We start from the raw sequence: 26679 nt of genomic DNA, 5'->3' as shown, positions 1-26679 counted from the left end.
AGCCCCTGCAGTCCTGTCACCTCTTTCCACAGCTTCGTGAGTTTCTTCACAGCACCATCCACGGCGTGCTTGTGGGAGCCACCCAGCACCTCCAGCAAGAGTAGGCACTGCACCTCCACCTGCCAGAACCAGGAAAGACTCAGGTCAAGATAGGACATGAGACTGAGGTTCCCATGGCCTTCAGAGCCTGCAAAGACCTCCATCAGCCCCTCCAAATCCTGGTTTCATCTCCACTCAGCTTCTCCCACTCAACTCTAGCCAGATCCTCTTCTCTCCATCCTGCATTTAGTTCTGTCCTATTTATTCAATGACACTCAAGTGTTCATTTAATAAATATTTGCTGGTCACTTATTATGAGACAATGAAGGCACAAGGGGAGTAAGACAGACATGGTCCCTGCTTTCACATACCTTAGAATTCAGTGGGAATAAAAGAAGTTCAACAAATAAATACACAAATGAATATACAATTTCAGTGAGGTTTAAGTGCCATGCAGGAAAAAAATAAGGGCCCTGTTTCATTTACTTCCTATCTGCCTTGACTTGTCCTTTATTAATTTCACAAATACTTACTAACTACTGACTACATGGCAGGCGCTACGCTGAGCATCATGGATACAGAAGCATAGCTCAATATGTGGATTCGAACTACATAGAGCTCACATTGTCCAACCCAGACTGACACACATAATAGGTGCTCAACTAAAAAAATCTCAGAGGCAGCCGGGCACAGTGGCTGACACCTGTCATCCCAGTGCTGTGGGAGGCCAAGGCAGGCAGATCACCTGAGGTCAGGAGTTTGAGACCAGCCTGACCAACATGGTGAAACACCGTCTCTACTAAAAATACAAAATTAGCCAGGCGTAGTGGCGCATGCCTGTAATCCCAGCTACTCGGGAGACTAAGGCAGGAGAATCGCTTGAACCCGGGAGGAGGTTGTGGTGAGCCGGGATTGTGCCATTGCACTCCAGCCTGGGCATAAAGAGCAAAATTCCATCTCAAAAAAAAAAAAAAAAATCTCAGAGGCTTTTCGTGCCACAAATGCCCAAGGTCACTAGAGAGCAGTGCAAACGGCCACCCTGATAAAACAGATATGCTTGTGAAAGCAATGCTAATAAATTCCATTTGCTCTCAGTTTGCTTCCTAACCAAAAAAAAAGAAAAAATTCCATTTGCATGTGTACAAAATGTCCTATGTACAAGGCAATTCATTGCAGCACTGTTAGTAACAATAAAAGACTATAAAAAACAGAGGACTCCCAATATATAGTGTGGCATAGAAAGGATTACTGTCTGGGTGCAGTGGGTCACACCTATAGACCCAGCACTTTGGAAGACTGAAGCAGGTGGTTCCCTTGAGCCCAGGAGTTTGGGACAAACCTGGGCAACACAGGAAAACCCCATCTCTACAAAAAAAAACAAAAATTGCACTAGCATGCCTGCAGTCCCATCTACTCAGGAGGCTGTGGTAGAAGGATCGCTTGAGCCCAGGAGGTCAAGGCTGCAGTGAGCTGAGATCATGCCACTGTGCTCCAGCCTGGGTGACAGAGCAAGAGCTTGTCTCAAAAAAGAAAAAGAAGTCTGCAGAATCATGGTATGTAAAAAAAAATTTTTAAATATGTTTTTTAAAAAGTAGGCTGGGCACAGTGGCTCATACCTGCAATCCCTGCACTTTAGGAGGCCGAGGCAGACAGATCACCTGAAGTCAGGAGTTTGAGACTAGCCTGGCCAACATGGTGAAACCCCATCTCTACTAAAAATAGCGGGATGTGGTGGCATGTGCATATAATCCCAGTTATTATACTTAGTAGGCTGAGGGACGAGAACTGCTCGAGCCTGGGAGGCGGAGGTTGCAGTGAGGCGAGACAGCGCCACTGTAATCCAACCTGGGTGACAGTCAGACTCTCAAAAACAAAACAAAATAAAAAAACAAAGAAAAAAACACCACTCAGTAGAGATAAGCCTGCTTACAAAGAGGCTTTTGGTAACAATTACACCCACGCCCTAAAGGGGATCCAAGAGAGTCCCAGCTGACAACAATACATAATCATCAACCCTCAAGGTTTCAGTGGTTCTAATCCATCATCAATCAATTATACCGATGGCCATTCCATGTTTGTCCCCAGAGGTGTGCTGGATAAGCTCCCAGGGATGGGGCCCTCTATCTAACTAGCAGGTTGCTTCATGGAGAGGTACTTGTGTTTCCTAAGGCTACTCATCATTGACACCTACCTGCATAGGACTCTACAGTTTCCACAGCCATCTCAACCCTCAACTAAACCTGTCATTATGGCAACTCTTTGAGGTGGACAGGCTGGGTAGTATTTTCTTTCTCACTTTGCAAATGAGGAAATGGGCTCAGAAGTTAAGTGACTCAGCCAAGTCTCATGGACAAGAATCAGATCCAAGGCCGGCCACAGTGACTCACGCCTGTAATCCCAGCACTTTGGGAGGCCGGGACAGGGGGATCACCTGAGGTCAGGAGTTCCATACCAGCCTGGCCACCATGGTGAAACCCCGTCTCTACTAAAAATACAAAAAAATTAGCTGAGCGTGGTGGCATATACTTTTAATCCCAACCACTTGGGAGGCTGAGGCAGAAGAATCACTTGAACCCAGGCAGCAGAGGTTGCAGTGAGACAAGATTGCACCATTGCACTCCAGCCTGGGCAACAAGAGCGAAAACTCCATCTCAAAAAAAGAATCAGATCCATACCAAGATCCTCAGACTTCTTTTCATTAAATCATTAAACCACTGCTCAGCCGGGAGCGGTGGCTCACACCTGTAATCCCAGTATTTTGGGAGGCTGAGGCGGGCAGATAATGAGGTCAGGAGTTCAAGACCAGCCTGGCCAACATGGTGAAACTCCTTCTCTAGTAAAAATACAAAAACTTAGCTGGGCATAGTGGCAGGCACCTATAATCCCAGCCACTTGGGAGGAGAATCGCTTGAACCCAGGAGACAGAGGTTGCGGTGAGCCAAGACCTCACCACTGTACTCCAGCCTGGACAACAGAGTGAGACTCCGTCTCAAAAAAATAAAAATAAAAACATTCCTCGTGACCTCCACTAAGCCTGTCTAGGCACATGTCTGCTCTGCTCACCTCCAAACCTGGTGAGCAGATATGCAGAAAGGAAAGGAGGGAATTTAAGAACCAAAACCAAGACAAGAAATCCATTCCATTCACCAGTTCAACACTGAAATCAAACACAGGGAATGGAATGATTAGCCAGAAAAAAGCAAAAGGATTCACACTATGATTTTCCTAGTTTCCTTAATTTTTGGCTATCTTCCCAACTCTGGCCTGTCATGGCTTCCACACATGCCATGAAATCAGAGGCCTCGTTTCTTTTGTCCATCACTGCATTGCCAGTGCCTAGCACCATGCCTGACAGAGAAGCTCCAAAATGTCTGATAAACCGAGGAAAGTGATTACACTGCACTCATGCCCATCCACCAAAGCCATGTGCCTCAGGACAACTCAGAGTATCTGGTGACCCAGCACCTAGAAAAGCACTTGGCACCAAGAAGGTGCTGAAACACGCTCTAACTCCGGCAGAAAGCTGACCCTTACTACTTCAGAGACCCAGGAACCTACCAGTTTGTTCCAGATGTCTCCTTGTCGCTTGGCTTTTGACGGAAAGACAATGCGCACCAGAAGACAGGTCCAGGTCAAGGCCAGCAAGGCGGCAGAGCCACTGCTCTTACTGCAGAGGAGAGCAGGGGGTAAGTTCAGAGCAGCAGCCTCCACCTTGAGGACTAACACTGTCCCTAAAGCCCCGCCTGGTAATGCAGGACTCTCCCCTGACCTCATGGAACAGAACTTGAAATCAGTTCCCCACAAACCATCTGTGACAATTCAGGACAAGGAGTCCAGGCTTTAGTGGCCAAACACCCATCTCTTGGCACTGACAACTATAAAAACAAACAGATGGTTTCCAGCATTAGGGGCCTGGTGGGCAACTGGTTCCCCTCAAAATGGCCTTGCCTGCCCTGTTTCCCAACCCTGCTCCTCAGGAAAGTGGTTTTCTCCACTAAGCTTGCCATCCTGGCTCCTCCCTTGGGTACGCAGTCAGCTGCATCAGCTTCTCCTGAGCAGGACTCCACCAATTCCCAGGGGGCCACAACCTTTACCTCTTACCTGGGAATGCCTGCTTTGGAGCCAATACCGGAAGACTGCAGAGAGTTTAGAAGGTTCTTAGCAGTGGCTTCCGGCTGGGCCTCAGCCAACTGCTGGATGGCTGCCTGTAAGGCCCTGCGGGAGGCTGCATCTCTAGGGGGAGAGGCAAAGGGGAAAGGTGAACATGGGGACCTCAGGCAGAGGCAGGGGCAAGGCTGCTCAGGCCATGCACTGGTCTTTCTCAGGAAAAACTGATCACACCACACTCCAGTGGATCACAGAGGAGGAATTAGGAAATAACTGGATAAACTCACCTACTCCTAGAGTTCTAAAAGTATCTCATTAAGGGCAAATACGCCACTGAGTATGTAAGGGCAGCCTCTACATTTATGGAACACTTATAAGGTTCTCAAAGTAGGCCAGGCCATTCAACACACAAGACTAATGGCAGCATACACATAGTGACCACTATGGCACAGCAGGCAACTGTTCCAGGCACTTCACACTTACTAACCACCACCCATGAGACAGAGAATGGAATCATCTCCATTCTGCAGAGCAGGAAACTGAGGCATAGAAAGATAAGTAACTTACCCAGTATCTAACAGCTAGGATATGATATAGCCCAGATTTGGCAGCAGGCAGTCTGGCTTCAACCAGGGTTCTAACCACTACCCTAAAGGATCTCTCTATAAAAAATTGTTCCAGATACAGGGCCTTTGGCTGGGTCTCACCTGTATCGATGCAGAGTCAAGCAGAACAATTTGCAGAGCCCCTTCACTGCTCCCTCTGGCAGATCTGAAACCAAAGATTACACAGAGAGTAGTCAATAAAAATGACCTGGTAAGCAGCTGCAGTCAGGTGTTCTGCCAGACATGATCTCAGCCCACTGGACACTCCCCATATATTTAAGAATTTCCTCCCCAAGAGGAAAAAGCAACAACCAAACAGGACTCTAGGAAAACGCCTGGTACAAAAAAGCTCTGGGTAGACATTTGCTAAAGGAACGAAACTAAGAAAATACAAGTGGCCTCGAAACCTCACATGCCATCAAGTAGAGGTTCAGGAGTGCTGGAACGATTCTACTTCTTGATCTGCGTGCTGGTTATACTGGTGCTTAATTTTAATATGTGATGATTCAGTAAGCTGTTCAATTAGGATGTGCATCTTTATTTCTTTACATACATTCTAGTAAACAGTTTAAAAAACAGTATAACATTGAAGTACTATGAGCGACAAGAAGAGGGAACAGCACCTATAACTGGATGTTTCTGAAAGTCTGAAAGATACAGAAGCTTGGCCGAACAGATTAGCAGGCTCTGGAAAAATGGAAAGGGAGAGAGACATATGTGGAATGCAGGGTTAAGAAGACATAATAGCCGGGCGCGCGCGGTGGCTCACGCCTGTAATCCCAGCACTTTGGGAGGCCGAGGCGGGTGGATCACGAGGTCAAGAGATCGAGACCATCCTGGTCAACATGGTGAAACCCCGTCTCCACTAAAAATACAAAAAATTAGCTGGGCATGGTGGCGCGTGCCTGTAATCCCAGCTACTCAGGAGGCTGAGGCAGGAGAATTGCCTGAAACCAGGAGATGGAGGTTGCGGTGAGCCGAGATCGCGCCATTGCCCTCCAGCCTGGGTAACAAGACAGAAACTCCGTCTCAAAAAAAAAAAAAAAAGAAGACATAATAATACCTACTCAGGACACATGAGGAAGAAAACGAGAGGACTAATAACACCCCAGCTCTTAGTGCTTATGAGATGGCAGACCCTCCTCTAAGTAATTCATACACATTAACTCACTTAATCCATATAAAGTGGCACTGTTATTAAGCCCTTTTTTTTTTTTTTTGAGACGGAGTTTCGCTTGTTACCCAGGCTGGAGTGCAATGGCGCACTCTCGGCTCACCGCAACCTCCGCCTCCTGGGTTCAGGCAATTCTCCTGCCTCAGCCTCCTGAGTAGCTGGGATTACAGGCACGCGCCACCATGCCCAGCTAATTTTTTGTATTTTTAGTAGAGACGGGGTTTCACCATGTTGACCAGGATGGTCTCGATCTCTTGACCTCGTGATCCACCCGCCTCGGCCTCCCAAAGTGCTGGGATTACAGGCGTGAGCCACCACGCCCGGTTAAACCCATTTTTAAATAAAGAAAGGAAGCAACGGGAAACCAAGCCAGGCAGCCAGAGTGAAACAGATACACCCTAACTCTGGGCAGAAAGAGTTCAACTCTTGGTTGAACAATAGTGCTCAATATGGCTGGGCGCAGTGGCTCATGCCTGTAATCCCAGCATTTTGGGAGGCCGAGGTGGAAAGATAACTTGAGGCCAGGAGTTCGAGACCAGCCTGGCCAACATGGCAAAACCCCATCCCTACTAAAAATACGAAAATTACCTAGGCATGGTGGCACGCACATGTAATCCCAGCTACTCAGGAGGCTGAGGCAGGAGAGTCACTTGAACCCCAGAGGCAGAGGCTACAGTGAGCCGAGATCGCACCACTGCACTCCAGCCTGGGAGATAGAGCGAGACTCCATCTCAAAAAAAAAAAAAAAAGAAAAAGAGTGCTCAATAATGTTGGAAAGCCAACCTGTGACAAGTGCTGCATGCCATACTGAAGCATGCAAACAAAAGGGAGAAGCTTCTGAGGAGGAGGAAATTTAACCTGCAGGGTAAGACAGACTTATACTGGGTGTAGGAGGCACCGAGAGCAGGAGGCCCAGGCATGGCTCACACCACTCCTCACACTTCAGGCACCTGAATGATGGAAGAGAAATGAATGAGGTACAGGGACACCATTGCACCAGAGCCCTGAACACTGCATTGGTCCATGTGATCCAGGGCTATTTCAGTAACTGGGGAAAAGAATGACTGGGGCCAGAAACAGGTTGTGGCTAAGACAATGACAATAACAACAGCTAACATACACTGTGAGTTTACCATAGCCAGACAATGTGTGACATTTACTCCAACCTATCAGGGAAGTATTACTGCTATCTCCATGTTCAAAGCAAAAGAAACAGGCTCAGAGAGGTGAAGTAACTTGAAGCAGGTCAAACAGCCTATAAGTGGCACAGCCCGTACAAGTCCAAGTCAGTGATGAACACTGACGGCTGCACTAGAGGCCTGTGACTGGAAAAATCGGTATCACATAGTTGCTGCCTTTCATTTTTTTTTTTTTTTAAGACGGAGTCTTGCTCTGTCGCCCAGGCTGGAGTGCAGTGGCGCAATCTTGGCTCACTGCAATCTCTGCCTCCCAGGTTCGAGGGAGTCTCCTCCCTCAGCCTGCTGAGTAGCTGGACTACAGGCGCAAGCCACCAGGCCCAGCTAATTTTTGTATTTTTAGTAGAGATGGAGTTTCACCATGTTGGCCGGGATGGTCTCGATGTCTTGACCTCGTGATCCAGGATTACAGGCGTGAGCCACCATGCCTGGCCACATGGCTGCCTTTCTAATTAGAGCTCTCTGCTGGGAAAGTGACCAGAAAAACCTTTGAGGATGCCATAAAACTCATACACTAAAGCATTACACACAAGAGCATTACACACAAGAGAATCTCTTAGAAGCTCACAAACAGCAAGTTTACAAGCTTGGGTATCTTACCGGGCACAAGTAGGTCAGAAGCAGCAAATGAGAAGTTGGGTGGTGTGGTAGGAATAAAAAGTAAAAGGGGACAGAAAGGGAGTCCCAATCCATATGGCTATGGTTTTCTTTTGATTTATTTATTCCTTTTTTTTGAGATTCATTCTTGTTGTCCAGGCTAGAGTGCAATGGCATGATCTTGGCTCACTGCAACCTCCACCTACGGGGTTCAAATGATTCTCCTGTCTCAGCCTCCCCAAGTAGCTGGGATTACAGGCGCCCACCAACGCGCCCACCAACACACCCAGCTAATTTTTTTGTATTTTTAGCTGAGACAGGGTTTCACCATGTTGGCCAGGCTGGTCTTGAACTCCTTACCTCAGATGATCCATCCCCCTCAGCCTCCCAAAGTGCTGAGATTACAGGCGTGAGCCACTGTGCCCGGCCATGGCCATGGTTTTCAAACTTTAGTAAACACAGGAATCACCTAAAGGGCTTGTTAAAACACAAATGGTGGGTTCTATCCCCAAGATTTTTTTTTTGACACAGGGTCTCACTCTATCACCCACCACCGCAGCCTCAACCTCCCAGGCTCAAGTGATCCTCCCACCTCTCAATCTCCCAAGTAGCTGGGACTACAGCACCTCCCGGTCTGATTTGAGTTGCTCCAGTGGAGCTGGGAATTTTTATCTCTAACAGGTTCAGAGGTGATGTTGATGCTGCCTGTCCAGGAACCACACTTTGAGAGCCAATGCTATACAGTAAAAACAAACATACCAAAAGAAATGAAAAAATAACTAGGATTTATTGAGTGAAGGCAAAATGGTCTTACTTAATAAGTCCTAGAGCTATCCCTTGGATATGGTGCAGATCAGAATAATCAGATATGCTCAGCATTTCCCAAAATGTGTTTCCCAGGCCCTGAACAGAATTTCAACAAAAAAGAGGTTCAAAAAAGAGGATTCAAGGAAGCTTTATAAAGTGAAAACACCTTATTGTGAATATTCCAAGAGGGTATTAAAAAACATGACCTCCCACTGGCTCACGCGGGTAATAATCCCAACACTTTGGGAGGCCGAGGCGGGCAGATCAAGAGGTCAGGAGATCAAGACCATCTGGCCAACATGATAAAACCCTGTCTCTACTAAAAACACAAAAATTGCTGGGTGTAGTGATGGGCGCCTGTAATCCCAGCTACTCAGGAGGCTGAGGCAGGTGAACTGCTTGAACCCGGGAGGCAGAGATTACAGTGAGCTGAGATCAATCATGCCATTGCACTCCAACCTGGGAGACAGAGAAAGACTCCAAAAAAGAACCTCTCCCAACTTATTTGATCTTGGAATACTTTATTGAACACAGACTGGGAAAAATGATATCCCAGGTCATAAAGAAAATGTTTTTGTACTCAGTATACTACTTGAGAAAGGTTTTTGCTATCTTTTTAAAATATTTCCAATCAAAATGGTTACAAGAATAAACAGCCTTCACATCTGAATGGATAAACTCTCCATTAACCCAAAGGTTTTAACTGTTTCAATTCACTTGATAGCAAGGAAATAAAGGCCATGGTTCTAAAGAAACACAATTTCAGCTGGGCCCAGAGGCTCGTGCCTGTAATCCCAGCATTTTGAGAGGCCAAAGCAGGTGGATCACTTGAGGTCAGGAATTCAAGACCAGCCCGGCCAACACGGTGAAACCCCATCTCTACTAAAAATATAAAAATTAGCTGGGTATGGTGGCGCACACCTGTAGTCCCAGCTACTCTCGAGGCTGAGGCATGAGAATCGCCTGAACCAGGGAGGCAGAGTTGTAGTGAGACGAGATTGTGCCACTGCACTCCAGCCTGGGGGACAGCGTGAGAATCTGTCTCAAAAAGAAAAAAAAAAAAACACAATTTATTTTTGAAATGGAATATTGTCCAGGGTATACGGATGAAAAATAAATACCTTTTCCAGCCACACACTTCCCCAGTTCACTGAGGATTTCTCTCCGTTCCTTTACACTGGCTGTTGTCACCTTCCCTGCAAAACGCTTTAGTGTCTCAGAAACCTGTGAAGGCCAAGCAACAGAGAAAATTTCACCAGTCAGACTGAAAAACAATGAGTGTGGGTGTGTTGAGGGGTGGGTGTAGAATTCAGGGATCTCTCTAACCTGGGTTTTCTCAACCTCCCCACTCTTGACATTTTGGGCTGGGTAATTCTTGATTGTGGGGGCTGTGTTTTTAGCAGCATTACAGATGTCAGTAGCAGCCCATCTCCCCCACTCTGCCCCAGTTGTGACATTGTCAAATGTCTCCTGGGAGGCAAAATCACTCTCACTTGAGATATACTGCTTTAATTCAACTAGTCAACAAGTCAATATATGTTACTTAAACTTGGGCAATAAGTGGAAAGGCAAAGACCTCTGAACAGAAAATATCCCTTCAGAACAACCCAAAATCTAGCAAAGGCCTACTTTGTGCCAAGCATGTTCCCTTTACATTATCTCACTTTAACCTCCCCATAAGGGAAATGTCAGCATCCTGGCAACTCACTGGCAGAGCAAAAGCACACTGGCTAAAAGGTGAAAGGTAGGAGACTGGATCCCAGCTCTGCTTTTTATTAGCTGTGGAAACTTAGCCAAATAATATCACTCTCCCAATCTTCAGTTTTCTCATCTATATGAGGCAGACAATAGCAGCTACCTCATATGACTGTGATGGAGATTAAGTGAGATTGTATATATAGGGCATCTACTCTCAACCCAAGCATAAAGTTGGCTACTACTACCAATAAGCCTGCAAGGGAGGCATCAGTATCCCCATTTTATAGGTGAAGAAACCATCGCCAAGAGAGGAAGTCACTGCTCTCATAATGGAGTCGAGGGCCACAGCACCTGCATTTTTGAAACTAACCTCAAAACCAAACAGGTCTATAAACTGATGCTAACAAATCTTTAGCTTTCAACACCCATCCAAGTTACCACGGTTGCAGTCCACTGCATAGGGACATAAGCATAAGATCCAGTGAGTGGGATAGTTTGCAAACATCCCTAAAAATCTGCTCCTGAGCAATATTCCACAAGCTACCAAGTGGGCAGGTTGTGGATTCACAACTGGTAGAGCAGGGCACGATAAGACCCATGTAACAGCACAGTGAAGTCATCATCTTTTTCTTTTTTCTTTTTTTTTGAGATGAAGTCTCGCTCTGTCACCCAGGCTGGAGTGCAGTGGCGCAATCTGGGCTCACGGCAACCTCTGCCTCCTGGGTTCAAGCAATTATCTGCCTCAGCCTCTCGAGTAGCTGGGATTACAGGCACCCGCCACCACACTCAGCTAGTTTTTATATTTTTAGTAGAGATGGGGTTTCACCATCTTGGCCAGGTTGATCTTGAACTCCTGACCTCGTGATCCACCCGACTTGGCCTCCCAAAGTACTGGGATTACAGGTGTGAGCCACTGCATCTGGCCCATCTTTTTCTTTTGAGGGTATTTCACAGGCAGGCTTTTTTTTTTTTTTTTGAGACAGAGTTTCACTCTTGTTGTCCAGACTGACGTGCAATAGCAGGGCCTCAGCTCATTGCAACCTCCACTTTCCAGGTTCAAATAATTTTCCTGCCTCAGCCTCCTAGGTACTTGGGATTACAGGCATGTACCACCATGCCCAGCTAATTTTTTGTATTTTTAGTAGAGATGGGGTTTCTCCATGTTGGTCAGACTGGTCTCAAACCCCCAACCTCGGGTGATTTTGCCCACCCAGCATCCCAATGTGCTGGGATTATAGGTGTGAGTCACCACGCCCGGCTGGCCGGCCTTATTAGTAGCGTAAGAGTCAAGAGTACACACAGAAATAAAATAATACTGAGTTTTTCTGCTTAAATCCCTACCATAATTCTATTGGCAACAAATAAAAGAAACTGACGTCCAAAACTCTGACTTCCACATAAATGATGTATCATTTGAACTTTAAAATGTCTTTTGTTTTTATACTCATAGATGCACACAGAGTCAAAACCAAACAGTTCTGAGAAGTCTGCCATAAAAACCAGTCCCTTGCCCTCACTCTCCATGGGCAACCCTTAGGTTGATTTGGTGGATATTTGAGTAGTTACCTCCATATAGCCAAGTATCTCTAAATATGGAGGTAACTTGAATGTTTCTTGATTTTTCAGTTTTGCTACCTTTCTACCACAGCTCCCTTTCCTGCTCTTACCCTACCCCACACCCTCCCCATTTTCCCAGTGGAAGTCCCCAGTTTCATAATATAGGCTAGGTCAGTAATCGCTGCTTACACCGTATGTAAGTGGCATTCAACATCCTTTTAATAAACTGTTTCTTATTCTTCCCAGCGTTTTTATGCCCCTGGTGTTAATGATTACCCTTTTCCACCTCACTTCAGTTTGACTTGTTTTATCTGTTCTTATAAATAATTAAACCCCAAACTTTTTGCCATTTGTTTAAATCTCAGTACATTTAGGCAGATCAGGTATTTCATCAAATTCCACCTTCCTAAGGAAATCTCTCCCCCAAGTTTTCTGACCTGCCCCAATTAGGCATGATGTGATTTTCTACAGCTAGGGCACAGTTTATTACCCTGAACATGAACTTTCTTGTGTTTGGGTGAACACATCCTCCATTCTGTAAACTCCTTGCAAGTATGAAAATATTCTGACCAAATACAGAATTCTAGGTTGAAATCATTTTCCTTTAGAATATTAAAGACAAGGCCAGGCGCAGTGGCTCACATCTGTAATCCCGACGCTTTGGAAAGCTTAGGCAGGCAAATTGCTTGAGGTCAGGAGCTCGAGACCAACCTGCCCAACCTGGTGAAACCCTGTCTTCACCAAAAATACAAAAATTAGCCAGGCATGGTGGCGTATGCCTGTAATTCTAGCTACTCGGGAGGCTGAGGCAGGAGAATCTCTTGAACCCGGGAGGTGGAGGTTGCAGTGAGCCAAGATCACGCCACTGCGCTCCAGTCTGGTGACAGAGAGAGACTCCATCTCAAAAAAAATAAAAAATCAGTTGTTCACTTGCACTAGCCACATTTCAGTGCAGTCAGTCACATGTAGCTAGTGGCTACTGTACTGGATGGTGCAGGAAAATATTTCCATCATCACAGAAAGTTCTACTGGACAGTACTACTCTAGAGAGACATCTGTGAACTTTAAAGCTGTCTGCATTCTGAAATCACCAATAAATGACTTCTCTGAAGGATCTTAGTGTTCTCTTTCTTTTGTTCTGACAAGGTAAGTGGGTAACATTCATTTTCTGATTAAGAAATAGAAGGGTCTTAAACGTGAAAAGCTCTTTCATCTTTGTGAGAGAAGCTATGGCCAGGAATTTAATGTGTCCTTCTACACATTACCCTGTGGAAAGGTAACTATGTGGGAATTCTAGATGGAGGACAGATCGTATACATGTGTCTGTTTTTGCTATCTCTTCACTAAAACCAATAAAGCGTTTAAAAACTAATCTTAGGCTGGGCGTGGTGGCTTACACCTGTAATCCCAGCACTTTGGGAGGCCAAGGCAGGAGGATCACCTGAGGTCAGGAGTTCAAGACCAGCCTGATCAACATGGAGAAACCCCATCTCTACTAAAAATACAAAAATTATAAAATACAGAAATATTCTCCTGCATCACCCAATACAGTAGCCACTGGCTGTATGTGTCTAACTGTGCACTGATACGTGGCAAGGACAAGTGAATAACTGATTTTTTTTTTTTTTTTTAGACAGTCCCACTCTTGTCACCCAGGCTGGAGCGCAGTGTCGCAATCTCAGCTCACTGCAACCTCTGCCTCCTGGGTTAAAGTAATTCTCATGCCTCAGTCTCCCAAGTAGCTGGAATTAACAGACATGTGCCACCATGCCTGGCTAATTTTTGTATTTTTAGTAGAGAGAGGGTTTTGCCATGTTGGTCAGGCTGGTTCAAATTTCTGACCTCAAGCAATCTGCCCACGTTGGCCTCCCAAAGTGCTGGGATTATGAGCCACTTAGCCCAGCCAAAAACTGAATTTTTAAATTTCATTTAATTTTAACTAACTTAAGTAGCCATGTGGCTGTCATACTGGACAGTGCAGCTCTAGAGAGGATTCTTCCCTCAAGTGAGTATCAATGTAAAACATTCAGCATGTATTTCCCTAACACCCTCATACTAAGCTTTTCTTTCTAGGATTCAATACAACATAACTTGAACAAATTATCAGCCACTTGCAAAGGACAGTATCAATAAACATCTTTTTGAATGCTCAAGTTAAGTGGTCACTTTCTGGGCCTAACATAAAAATCAATCCTATCCCCCTGGAGACCCCAAATGAGCCCAGCTGTCCTTTAGACACCTGTTTCCTTCCCCCTGCCCCATAACAGTGTCTTTTCACCCTAAAACATGACCACAACTGAAGCTTGGGTAGAGAAAAAGGTTTTCCCAAGTCCTTCCTGAACTACAAATACCCACATGTAATAACACTCAAGGGTGACAAGACTCTACATGGGCAGGACAGTTCTTTTCACTAACCCTGGATCTGATATGAATCAACATATATCAAGCCCTATTTTATCTCACTGAACCTTCACAACAACCTTTTAAGACAGGTATTGTTTTAACCTCATTTTATAGATGAAACGGCAGACGTGGTGGGGTTAAGTCACTTATTTGGCATGTCACAGAAATCGACAAGCAGAAACTCAAGCCCAGATCTGTATGAATCCAAAGACTACACTCAAAGTCCCTGCTCATAGTAGGTGCTAAAAGATCATTTGCTGAATACAAAGTTTAAGGAAGACTTGGCTTTGGCCCAGGGCTCAGGGTTCGAGGGTTTTGGAAAAAAAAAGTGAAGACTCAGGGAAGTGAACTTTTGCAACTCCGGGATCAGGCGAAGGCCCCACCGAGCTCCAGCTGCCGAAGTCAAGGCGGGAGCTCCCGACTCCTCGAGCCCGCGGTCTGCCTACGCCGCCCGGGCCGGGCCAAGCCCGCAGTCGTGAGAGGCCGGCCTGAGACTGCCCCCGGACTACGCCCTCCATAGCCACCACCCCCAGCGCCCCTAAGCCAAGGAACGAGGGAGGCCTCGCTCTACAGACAACGTCCGCACCAAGTGCTCATCGCGTTGGCCCCGCAGCCACTCGCCTCACCTGCGTGTCCGCCGCCATCCTGCCGGCGCTGACTCCGGAACCGCTTCCGGAGTGCTTCCGGGTCACCGCGCGGCCCACGTGGCAGGGCGAGACTGCGAGATCGCTGGGGCAGGGCCCCGGGCTTGGCGCCCCCGGGCGGGACGGCGGCCGCTGCAGCCGGGGCAACCGGATCGTAGGCTTGAAGTTGGCCCCCACTGGAGCCACAACGCCTCCTCCCCAGGCTCCGCTCTTCAGCCCCGGGCGCCTCGGGGGAGACGAGCTTGTAAAGTGGTGAGCCCGCCTTGCAGGCTCTGACCCACTTGCAGCCCGCAGGGTCAGACCCCACGTGGGCTTTTCCTGAATGATGACTACGTTCTTTAGAAAAACAATTAAGTGTTGCTTCCTAGATAGCAGAAACTAAAAACTAGTTAAAAGAGTCGGCGAACTAGTCTTTTGTCCTCAGTTTGTAATTCAGTTGGTGGATGACTGGTACATGGTTAGCAAACGTGGGTAGATACGAAGTCAGGGAAGGTTCAGGAACGGAAGGAGGCTCCTGCCCTGGGGAAATGCTGGATGCCCCAGGCTGGGAGTTTTGAAGGCCACAAGGCGGGAGGCTACGTGCAGATGTGGCTATAATTTAGAGAATAGGGTCTCCACAGCTAAGTTGTCGGCCCTGTTAGCAGTGGCTTTCTACCGTTTGACACAGACCTAGTTAGAATTAATACATCATGTTCCGGGAGACAGATCTTTAAGTCAAATACAGGAATCACCACAAAACACCTATTCTCAGCAGATGTTGCTGTCTCTTTAAATATTGGGGCCAACCGTGGTGGCTTACGCCTGTAATCCCAGCACTTTGGGAGGCTGAGGTGGGTGGATCAACCTGATGTCAGGATTTCCAGGCTGGCCAACATGACAAAACCCCGTCTCTACTGAAAATAAGAAAAAAAATTAGCCGGGTGTGGTGGTGGGCGTCTATTTCCAGCTACTTAAGAGGCTAAGGCAGAATCAGTTGAACCCAGTAGGTGAAGGTTGCAGTGAGCCATTCTGAGATCAAGCCTCCGCACCCCAGCTTTGAAACTCTCAAAAATATCAACTGGTCACCATCTACTGCATTGCAGCACCACCCAGTTTGGAACTTTGCTCTATGGGACTGGCCCCAGCATCCACCAGGTGCCTAGCTCAACTGACACCAAACTTTAACTTGCAGGGACATAGGCCAGTGGCTGAGTGGCCACAGAAACTATAATTCCAGTATAATACATTTACAGCCATGTCTGGAGGTCTGACCAGTAGCTTCATTCAGATACAAAGAGGTTGCTCAAATACAAAGCTCCATGGCTTTAGTTTCTAGCATATGGCACTATAAAGCTCAAAATCAAGGGCCAGGCATACAGGGGCTGAAGCCTGTAATCCCAGCACTTTGGGAGGCCAAGGGGGGGGGGGCAGTTCACCAGGTCAGGAGTTCAAGACCAGCCTGGTGAAATCCCGTCTCTACTAAAAATACAAAAAATTAGCCAGGTGCCTGTAGTCCTAGCTACTCAGGAGGCTGAGGCAGGAGAATTGCTTGAACCTGGGTTGCATAGGTTGCAGTGAGCCAAGATCAAACCAATGCACTACAACCTTGGTGACAGAGCGAGACTCTCTCAAAAAAAATCCCAGCACTCTGGGAGGCTAAGACAGGATTCCTTGAGGCCAGGAATTTGATATGTTTCTGCAACATCCCTACAAAAAGTTAAATATTAGCTGGGTGTGGTGGTGTGTGCCTGTAGTCCCCAGCTACTTGGAAGGCTGAGATGGGAGGAACCCTTGAGCCCAGGAGCTAGAGGGTGCAGTGAGTTATGATTATACCACTGCACTCCAGCCTGGGCATCAGCCGGACCCTACAAAAAAAAAAGTACAAACTGAAGATTCGAGACTTTTTAAAGAAGACTTTTATTTCCTTGTTTTGCAAATAAAGCTGGCTAAGTTGGTTGCTTTCTGGTGATTAGTCAAAGAGACCAAATCCCATATCCTCGTCCGACTCCTCCGACTCTTCCTTGGCTTCAACCTTAGCTGGGGCTGCAGCAGCAGCAGGAGCAGCCGTGGTGGCAGCAGCCACAGGGGCAGCCGCCGCAAAGGCAGATGGATCAGCCAAGAAGGCCTTGACCTGAAGGAGAAGTGTTCAAAATGGTCATCCACCCTCCTCTACTACCCACCACCCTCCTGCCTCAGTAGAGTTTAAGGACCAACAATATCCTTTTCAGTGTGAAGCCTTTCCTGTCAGAAGTGGCCCAAGCAGGACAACTTGGGTATGTCCTAGTGAGGGGGTTCCTAAGGCCCAGCTCTTGCCCGTTAACCCCTTCTTTGGGTCTCCATTTCTGAAGTGAGAAACTCCTTCCCTGCCCCCCAACCTCTCAAATATTCTCTCACAATATGTATCTGCTATATAAAATACAACTATAAAAGCAGTAAGTCAGAAGGCCACCATTTGTCACCCTGCTAATTTGTCAGTCAGGCCACCTGTGGTCCTCGTGGGATCTTTTTACCTTTTCAGCAAGTGGGAAGGTGTAATCAGTCTCCACAGACAAGGCCAGGACTCGTTTGTACCCATTGATGATAGAATGGGGTACTGATGCAACAGTTGGGTAGCCAATCTGCAGACAGACACTGGCAACATTGCGGACGCCCTGTGGAAGACAACATTTCATTTCAGGTGCGACTCCCTACAGGAGAGGAAGTCCAAGTAAAGCTGAATAAAGAGAACCCTTGGCAGACAAGAACTGCCAGGTTAGCAGCTCAGTCTCACAAGAGGCCATTTCATCTCATACCAAATGCTCCTGGCAGAGCAATTCAGACCCATCAAATCAATTTTGCCGTTATCCAAACCCAGGTGGTGTTCTGTATACGTTTATCAATGGCATTTACTTCCAAAGCCATTACTATCTTGTGAAAAGCGTAAGCGACTAACATAGCCAGAGTTCCAGAATGAAAAATGTTGAACTATTTCCAGATGTGAATTTCATTCACTAGTCAAACTTTCAACAAGTGAATGAAGCTACCTAAGAGTAGCTACTAATGTCTAATTATATATTAATTTCAATTTTCCATTTGGCCAAGAAAAGACATTTTCTATCACTATTATTCATCATTTATAAGGCATTTTTTTTTTGAGACAGAGTTTCACTCTGTCACCCAGGCTGGAGAGCAGAGGCACTACATGGGCTCACCGCAACCTGTCTCTTAAAGGGCATTTTGATGGCAAAATTTGACAGTCTCAATGCAGACCCTAGAACAGCCCCTCCTACATGCCCACCACCGTTCTAAGACTTTATGTCCACTAATTCATTAAATCCTTCAACAATCTTATGTTGTTTTGACGTTTTACAGATGAGGCAGGTAGACAGATTAGAAAACAGTCCTCGGTTACACAGGACTCAGTGTGACACTTGTCATGCTCTTAACCATCAGTGTTAAGAGAGGGCCAGGCTGGAGAGCATGTACCTCCAGAAAGCGAGAGTGCAGAGTTTCCTCTGTGATGTCAAGCACTTCAGGGTTGTAGATGCTGCCATTGTCGAACACCTGCTGGATGACCAGCCCAAAGGAGAAGGGAGAGATGTTGAGCATGTTCAGCAGCGTGGCTTCGCTGGCTCCCACTTTGTCTCCAGTCTTGATCAGCTGCACATCACTCTGAACAAGAAACGGGGGCAGTTAACACCTGGACATCCAACAGACCCATGGCCACTAAAAGAAGCCCCCCATTTGGCTGGCTAGCACAGGCAAACCAGGTCCACTCACCAGGATTTCAATGGTGCCCCTGGAGATTTTGGTGGTGATACCTAAAGCCTGGAAAAAGGAGGTCTTCTCGGGCCCCAGACCGGTGTTCTGGGCTGGCACAGTGACTTCACATGGGGCAATGGCACCAGCACGGGCAGCAGCTGGGACCTGAACAAAGACAACAAACAGTGAGAAAAGTCTCTCCACTGAGAATCGTCCGTTTTGCTTTAAGGAGCGAAGATAAAAGCCTCTTTAGCCAGCCTAGTTGTCCCCTTACCTTATTGGCCAGCAGCATGTCCCTGATCTCAGTGAGGTCCTCCTTGGTGAATACAAAGCCCACATTCCCCCGGATATGAGGCAGCAGTCTGCAAAGAGAAGTTTACGGGAGACAATCACCTTTCAGCACCATTCTCCAGGAAGAGGGAGACTCACACTGGGGAGGGAGGACAAAGCTGCCCCGGAAACTGACTTCTCCAGAGCTGGGTTGTTTTCCAGGTGCCCTCGGATGGCCTTGCGCATCATGGTGTTCTTGCCCATCAGCACCACGGCCTTCCCACGGAGGGACATGCGGATCTGCTGCATCTGCTTGGAGCCCACATTGTCTGCTCCCACGATGAAGCATTTTGGATAATCATCCAATAGTTGCTACAAAAAAGCCAGAGAAAAGTCAAGTTTAACAGGAAGAAAGAAGGGAAAAAATGCCAGGAGAAACTGAAAAATGCCACAATTTGTTTCCATCTCACTCCCTTTCTGATATGCTTTTGAAGCCAAAGGGAGACGGGGACCATTCTTCCCACTAGGAGCTACGTTGTAACACTGCCAAACTGGAAGATTGCTGGGTAGGAATGGTGAAAATAAGGTTTCTACATTCAATCAAGGAGTTTCTCCTTTAATTTCTTAGTTTTTAACTTTTCCCAATTATGAGGCATATTTCTGATTCACTAAAATGGTTATAAGAGGATAAAAAAGGACTGTTCCAAATAAGCTGGTCGAGAGGATGGCTAGATTCACAGCTTTCAAACACAACACTAAGCAAATATGCAACATATTACTTGTAAAAAAAAAATCTGGCCGGGCGTGGTGGCTCACACCCATAATCCAAGCACTTTGGAGGCCAAGGCGGGCAGATTACCTGAGGTCGGGAGTTCAAGACCAGCCAGACCAACATGGTGAAACCCCATATTAAAAAAAAAAAAAAACAAAAAAAACTGGACGTGGATATCTGGATTTTTGTACAGTGCTTTTGGGTTTTGTGTCTGAAAATCTTTGAAGTATTGCAAAATGTAATACAAGCTATGCTCTACAATGCTGCCTAATTGCTTAAGTGCAGTATGGTCAGTGTTTCTGGGCAAGGGGGACCTACCTAAAAGGCCATCCAAAAGAAAAGTCACTGGACACTTCAGTTTCCTGAATGACAGGTCCTAAATATGCAACAACTTGCTTCCTTACAGTGAGTCATTCCTGACCTCAGACCTTCTCAAAGATGGAGTAAAAGTAATCCAAACACTTTGGGAAGCTGAGGCGGGCAGATCACGAGGTCGAGATCGAGACCATCCTGGCCAACATGGTGAAATCCCTTCTGTACTAAAAATACACTAATTAGGCGGGCGTGATGGTGGGCGCCTGTAGTCCCAGCTACTTGGGAGGCTGAGGCAAGAGAATCGCTTGAACCCGGGAGGCGGAGGTTGCAGTGAGCCAAGATCGCGCCACTGCACTCCAGCCTGGCGACAGAGACTCCGTCTCAAAAAAATAAAAAAGAAAGCATAACGTGCACTCTTTTGGAAGCCAGACAGACCTGGATATGAATGCTGTCATCTTAGCCACTTGCCTGAGCCTGTTTTTCTGCAACAGAGGAGACCTATCTCAAGGAATTGTTAAACAGGATTTTCCTAAAAATGGCCTAATTCAGGAGTCGGAACTGAGGAGACCCTCAGCACTTAGCAGCCGACTGTCCCTATTTGAGCTGGGGCAACATGAAGGGCAGCGGAGACCCACCCCGCACTTACGATGATCTTAAGGAAGTAGTTGGATTTCCAGGTCGCCCTGTCTTCCCTGGGCATCACGGCGGTGCGTCAGGGATTGCCACGCAGGGTTTAAAGACGATGTCACTGATGGGAGAGAGAGAGCTCAGGCCTGGCCACCCCGACACCCATCCCCCGGTCCCAGGCCTATGCGGAGCAGGACACGCGCAAGCGCCCGGCGGCCCTGCCTAGGGCAGCCGCTGCCACCTCGTGGCGTGCGAGCAGCCACTGAGGCCCCAAGGGGAACAGGATAGGACTCCATGTTCCCAAAAGGCCCCCAGTGATCCCTCCGTGCTTCCCGCCTCCAGCCCCTGGCGCCGATCGGCATGACGCACGAACCTTCTACGAGGACGCCTGGCGAGAGAAGGACCGCGCGCTGCAGAGTTTATTTTATATGCGAACAAAGTAGCCAATGAGAAACCGCGGATAAGCGTCCCAGCCTATTGGCTGGCGACATCGCTCGTCCGACAAAGCCGAACGAATACAGGCAGCCATTGGATAATATCGCTGCCACTTCAGTCAACGGGAAGCCGCCTTTAAGTAGGGTCGTGAAGGAAGGAGCTGCTGGCGTTGGAGGCGCTTGCTCTGAGCTGCTGCCACCTGCTGGGCTGGAGCTGCCTTCTTGTAGGCACTAGAGTAAGCTAATTCGGAGTTCCCTCTGCCACCTGGCCAGCTCAGCAAACTAAACAGCATGACATGGGGCTGAGACATAATTGCAATGCTTAGAACAGAATGGTCTCTTGGTTTCTCTAGTTTGTTTTTCCTCCTACCAAAACAGAGGGATACTTTTAAAACCTGGCCGGGCGCGGTGGCTCCTGAGTGTACTCTCAGCACTTTGGGAGGCCGACAGGGTCAGGAGTTCAGGACCAGCCTGGCCAACAAGACGAAACCCAGACTCTCCTAAAAATACAAAAATTAGCCGGGTGTGGTGGCGCATACCTGTAATCCCAGCTACGCGGGAGGCTGAGGCAGGAGAATCGCTTGAACCCGGAATATGGAAGTTGGCAGTGAGCCGAGATCGCGCCATTGTACTCCAGCCTAGGCGACAGAGAGAGACTCCGTCTCAAAAACAAAACAAAACGAAAAAACCCTTAAGTCAGCTCATCTCCTTATCTTCTCAAAACCTTCCGTTTCCTACAGAGTAAAACGTAAAATCTAAACTACCTACAAGGCCCTACCTATCTGCCCGTCATGCCCTCTATAATCATCTCATCTCAGATGTTTTCCCCCTGACGTATTTGTTTTCCAGCCAGATGATGCTCTTCTGCTTTTCCAGAGCAGGCTTCACTTGAGGGCTTTTGCATTGGCCATTTCCTCTTCCCAGAAAACTAGCCAACAAACATCCACAGAGTAATTCACCTCCATCAAATCCTTTTTTTTTTTTTTTTTTTTTTTTTTTGAGAAGGAGTCTCTCTCTGTTGCCCAGGCAGAGTGCAGTGGAGCAATCTCAGCTCATTGAAGCCTTGACCTCCCAGGCTGAAACGATCCTCCCAAGTAGCTGGGACTACAGGTGCATACCACCACGCCTGGCTAATTTTTTGTATAGATAGAGTTTTGCCCCAGGTTGGTGTCAAACTCTTGAACTCAAGTGATCCTCCCACCCTGGCCTCCTCAATTGCTGGGATTACAGGCATGAGCCACCTTGCCCAACCCTGAGATCTCTTTTTGATGGCCACGTATTACTGCACGCTTAGCATCATCCTAAGTACTCTGTGCACATTACTGAAGCTAATCTTTGCAACAGTCCTCTGAGGAGATACAGTCCTGTGTTAGTACTCCCATTTTATCGATGAGAATACTCACAGGAAGGTTAAATAATTTGCCCAAGTCTCTCAGCCAGTAAGTGATGGCTTCAGAACTGAAATCTAGGAGGAAGTTCAAAGCCCCTGGGGCTCACTGTGCTATACAGTCCCTTCCAAACCCTGAGTCTGCCTCCCTCTGAACACACTTTTCCAAATATATACATATGCAAAAGGTACATTTCCAAGGACCTCTTAGCTCTGATGATATAAACATCATCTCTAATTGTAGTACATCAATATAACGGAATACCATGAAGCCATTAGAAAATGGTGCAGATCTATATTTATTGACATGGGAAAATATCCACAAAGCAAAGTGAAAAGCAAATTACAACGAAATATAGCATATCCATTTCTAGAAATAAGATAAATCCAACATGGGCTAGAAGAATAAACCAAGTTACTCTCTTGAACTCCTGGGCTCAAGTGATCCTTCCACCTTGGCTTCCCAAAATGCTAGAATTATAGGCGTGAGCCACAGAGCCTGGTCCTGTCATTCTCTTTGGGTGAGGGTTGCAGGTAATTTTCACTTCTGAGCTCACTATAGCATGGGAAGGGTTTAGACTAGAATTCAACATGCTGTTTTTGGAAAACCATTCGAAACAACAGGGAAGCTGTGAAGACACAGCTCAAGATGAAACAAAGCTGGCCAGGAAGCTCTAGGGCAAGCTTGTCCAATCCATGGCCCGTGGGTTGCATGCGGCCCAGGACAGCTTTGAATGTGGCCTAAAGCAAATTTGTAAATTTTCTTTAAACATTATGAGATTTGTGATTTTTTTTTTTAGCTCATCAGCTATCATTAGTGTTAGTGTATTTTATATGTGTCCTAAGACAATTCTTTTTGCAATGTGGCCCCAGGAAGCCAAAAGATCAGACACCCAGCGGGTGCAGTGGCTCATGCCTGTAATCCCAGCACTTCGGGAGGTCAAAGTGGGCAGATCACTTGAGGCCAGGAGTTAAAGACCAGCCTGGCTAACATGGTGAAGATCCGTCTCTACTAAAAATAAAAAAATTAGCTGGGTATGGTGGTGGGCACCTGTCATCTCAGCTACTTGAGAGGCTGAGGCATGAGAATTGCTTGAACCTGGGAGGCAGAGGCTACAGTGAGCCAAGGGCATGCCACTACATTCTAGCTTGGGGGACAGAGCGAGACTCCGTCTCAAAAAAAAAAAAAAAAAAATGCCAGGAGTGGTGACTCACGCCTAAAATCCTAGCACTTTAGGAGGCCGAGGCAGTCATCACTTGAGGTCAGGAGTTTGAGACCAGCCTGGCCAACATGGTGAAACCCTGGCTCTACTAAAAATACAAAAATACAAAAATTAGCCAGGCATGGTGGCAGGTGCCTATAATCCCAGTTACTTAGGAGGCTGAGGCAGGAGGCAGGAGTATTGCTTGAACCCAGGAGGCAGAGGTTGCAGTGAGCCGAGATCGTGCCACTGTACTCCAGCCTGGGCAGAGTGAGATTGTATCTAAAAAAAAAAAAGACTGGACACCGTTGCTCTAGGGCCTAGGAGTGGAGCTCTGGATCCGACCAGAGCAAAGAGGAAGCATGCAAATACGGTTGTGACCATGAGGAGGCAGTAGAGACCCATCCTCAACTCAAGTTGCTGACTTCGGCAGGAAGGGGCTACACCCAAGTTGTGTGGGCTCAGGCAAGGCAGTTCAGCGCAGGAACACAGGCAGAGGCAAGCCTGGGGTTCACATCATGGCTCTGCCCTCACTGATTGCCTTGAACATGTAGGTTCTTGTCTTGGAGTCTCTTTCCCTGTCTCTAAATGAGTGGAAGGCCACCCACAGGCCCATGTGAGTGAGGCTGCCCTCAGTAAACCCAGGTGATCACACCCCGGGAAGGCCCTGCCCACGAGGGTCAGTCCCGCTGCTCCCCAGCCTGTCCTCACCAACAGGCAAGAGCAAAGCACACGGGGAGGACCTGTGACCACAGGCAAGGACCACAGACCCCAGCCCCAGGGATTTTGACCTTAAGAAAGGAAACATCCACAATTTACGCTCAATCTGGTGACTCTGCTGCATCTGAGGTGGGTTTGGTCTCTGCTGGGACCACGAGGTTATCTCAGACCACCAAGAAATGGCACTAACGCAGGTGAAAATCATAGCAAACTTTATTGGCATAAATCACAGGAATTGAAATGGGAAAAGCCAGGTTAGATGTTTACAGAGAAAAAAATAAAATGAAAATCAAATTTTCAAATAACCATTGACTCAGGGAGTGGACCCCAGAAACCCCAGTCCCTCTTGGGGAAGGTCTAGGGCAGCTCACTGTAAACAGAGCGGTAAGGCCTGTGGGTAGAAGTGGAAACCTCCAGAGGGGCCAGGCTGACCTCCCCACAGCCACAGAGCGGGGACCCTCTTCTGAGCCCCCAGTACACTCGGCTTCTGCCAGGAGGCCAGTGGAGTGGTCTGGACTCTCCCCATGAGACCCCAGTGGGGCCTCTTTCTCTTGATCAGGAGCCCAAGGCCAGGCTCCTCTTTCATCCTCAGTCAGGAGCTCTGGGAGTTTCCCCAGAGGAGTTTGTCCCTCTGCCCCAAATCCTATCACACTCCCTTATGACCTTCTTTGCAGATCCCCTGAGTGCCGATCCCACAAGTGAACGGGGAGGAGACAGACCCAGGCTCCCAGGAGAGCACATATGGGGAAGGGATATGCCCAGAGGAGATCAACAAGACCAATGAGACATCAGAGTCCTGACGGCCAGAATCAGACACCCGCTTTCCTGAGAAGGCAGAAGAGAGAGCCCCAGAGAAGCGGTAGAGGCTGAGAAGGTTCAGGGGTTCACGGGGGAGCAGAGGCTCCTGAGGGCTTACTCAGACAGGAAGCAGACCCAAAAAACAGACTTTCCCCTTCTCCTGCAGAGACAGAACAGATGAGGTTCAGAATTCCAGCCCCGAAAGGGCGAGACACTCTTCAACCAAGTGAAGAGCTTGCTGGCCTGGGAAGTAAGAAGGGGCTTCCAAATACAGCAGTTTATAAAACAGTCCTGGTGAGCTGTGAAGTGAAAGAGCGGGAGTCAGGGCTGCTCCCAGTTCACCTGCTTGTGCCAAAAAAACATAAAATACAAATTGCTTTCCCACCCCAGCCCTCAGTACAAAGCCAACTCCACGCCAGGGCCACCGTCAGCGACAGGCCCAGTGGCGGTGGACAAGGAGGAGACTACAAAAGGGAAAGTCTTTAAAATCTCTTCAAAATTATTTTGTATACAGAAGTAAAAGCAACTCAGGCAATATGAATTCAAACCTCAGTGTAGAAATCTATCAAAGTCAGTACAGTGTCCAGGCACGCCGTCCCGGAGGTGGAGGAAGTGACTGTAAAACATTATTGCTGGAGAGGCTTTTCTCAGTAGAACCAGAGCGGGTATAAAAGGGGATGGCAGGTAAAGGCAGGGGCAGTCGTCCAGGCCTAGGGCACTGGAAGGGTAGGAGGAGCACAGAGAACCTTCCATGGCCCCTTAGGTTCTCTGCCTTTGGATGGATGGATTTATGCTGGCATTGTCTGGAGGGAGCCGGGTGTCCCCCAGTACTCACAGAACAAAGACAGTTAGGTCGGGGGAGAAATAAGGATAAAAAGGGACCCCAACAGACCCTGCCTGCCCCTCCCTGTCCCCCACCCCCGGCTGCGCGGCTGAAATATGAGGAAGAGATGGCTCCAGTGTGGGGTGCTGGCCAGGCCAGTTCATGGGAACGTACGTGGGCTGGGGTGGGGCCCCCGGCCTCTACCTCTGGGGAGGATGGAGAGTCGGCAGCCTGGGGAGAGTTGCAGGAGGAAGGAGGGGGCCCAGAGGTTCCAGCAAGGGTGAAGACAAGCAGAGACCCCTCACGGCCCTCTGTCCATCCTGCACCAGCCATGGACAGGAGGGTTCCAGTTTCAGTCGGGTTTACCCCTTCACCCCAGGGCGAGGCCTCTGGGTCACAGTAGCAGTTGGGGATGCTGGCTGGGGAGAGAGGGCAGAGAAAGGACAGGGCGCCTAGCAGAAGAGCTTGAGGAAGCAGTTCTGACAGTAAGGCTTGTCGTTCTGCTCCTTAAAGGTGCCCTTGTTGAGCTGCTTGAGGCAGAAGGCACAGACGAAGTGCTCGGGGTGGAACTTCTTGGCCATGGCGGTGATGCAGCGGCCGGTGATGGGCTTCTGGCAGCCGGAGCACAGCGAGCCGCGCCGCTCGTGGTAGTGCACCTCACAGTAGGGCTGCCCGTCGTGCTCGAAGAAGCTGCCATTGACGAATGGCGTGAAGCATTCCTGCCAGGCGGAGAGAGGGGCTCAGAGATGGGCATGGTCGACACACTCCTAGTGCATCCTACTTG

General features: G+C 47.9%; 3 protein-coding genes across 6 annotated transcripts in view; all 3 read right to left on the bottom strand.

The window, feature by feature from the left end:
• The window catches only part of GCN1 (GCN1 activator of EIF2AK4), a 67346-nt gene extending 52501 nt beyond the window's left edge, over positions 1–14845 (bottom strand). Inside the window, exons 1-6 of the mRNA XM_064379729.1 lie at positions 14810–14845; positions 9647–9749; positions 4854–4917; positions 4141–4272; positions 3598–3706; positions 21–119 (exon numbers count right to left, since the gene is read on the bottom strand). Coding sequence (XP_064235799.1) covers positions 21–119; positions 3598–3706; positions 4141–4272; positions 4854–4917; positions 9647–9749; positions 14810–14827 — 525 coding nt within the window. The 5' untranslated portion in view covers positions 14828–14845. The remainder of the gene's footprint in view (positions 1–20; positions 120–3597; positions 3707–4140; positions 4273–4853; positions 4918–9646; positions 9750–14809) is intronic.
• Positions 14846–16704: 1859 nt separating this feature from the next.
• Positions 16705–20987, bottom strand: RPLP0 (ribosomal protein lateral stalk subunit P0). Its single transcript, XM_012468969.2, has 8 exons — positions 20905–20987; positions 20551–20652; positions 19014–19189; positions 18822–18909; positions 18566–18712; positions 18272–18457; positions 17317–17457; positions 16705–16937 (listed from the first exon to the last, which is right to left on the bottom strand). The coding sequence occupies exons 2-8, from the start codon at positions 20602–20604 to the stop codon at positions 16776–16778; spliced, it is 954 nt and encodes a 317-aa protein (XP_012324392.1). The 5' UTR covers positions 20605–20652; positions 20905–20987; the 3' UTR covers positions 16705–16775.
• Positions 20988–24469: 3482 nt separating this feature from the next.
• PXN (paxillin) overlaps positions 24470–26679 on the bottom strand; it is a 60746-nt gene continuing 58536 nt past the window's right edge. For all 4 annotated transcript variants that reach the window (XM_012468966.3, XM_012468967.3, XM_012468968.3 and 1 more), the window contains one exon: positions 24470–26614. In XM_012468966.3, coding sequence (XP_012324389.2) covers positions 26348–26614 — 267 coding nt within the window. In that variant the 3' untranslated portion in view covers positions 24470–26347. The remainder of the gene's footprint in view (positions 26615–26679) is intronic.

Source organism: Aotus nancymaae, unplaced genomic scaffold, assembly GCF_030222135.1.
Source record: "Aotus nancymaae isolate 86718 unplaced genomic scaffold, 86718_ANA_hifiasm-v0.15.2.pri h1tg000021l, whole genome shotgun sequence".
NCBI lineage: Eukaryota > Metazoa > Chordata > Mammalia > Primates > Aotidae > Aotus > Aotus nancymaae.
This window is presented reverse-complemented; position numbering and strand designations above follow the sequence as displayed.

What these genes read in the sequence shown, in the direction of transcription:
- RPLP0 (XM_012468969.2), bottom strand. Translation starts at nt 20,604, where the DNA reads ATGCCCAGGGAAGACAGGGCGACCTGGAAATCCAACTACTTCCTTAAG. An exon ending in GGGGCACCATTGAAATCCTG is followed by an intron (nt 18,458 to 18,565) that starts GTGAGTGGACCT and finishes TTTCTTGTTCAG; the next exon opens with AGTGATGTGCAGCTGATCAA. An exon ending in TGCACTCTCGCTTTCTGGAG is followed by an intron (nt 17,458 to 18,271) that starts GTACATGCTCTC and finishes TGTCTTCCACAG; the next exon opens with GGCGTCCGCAATGTTGCCAG.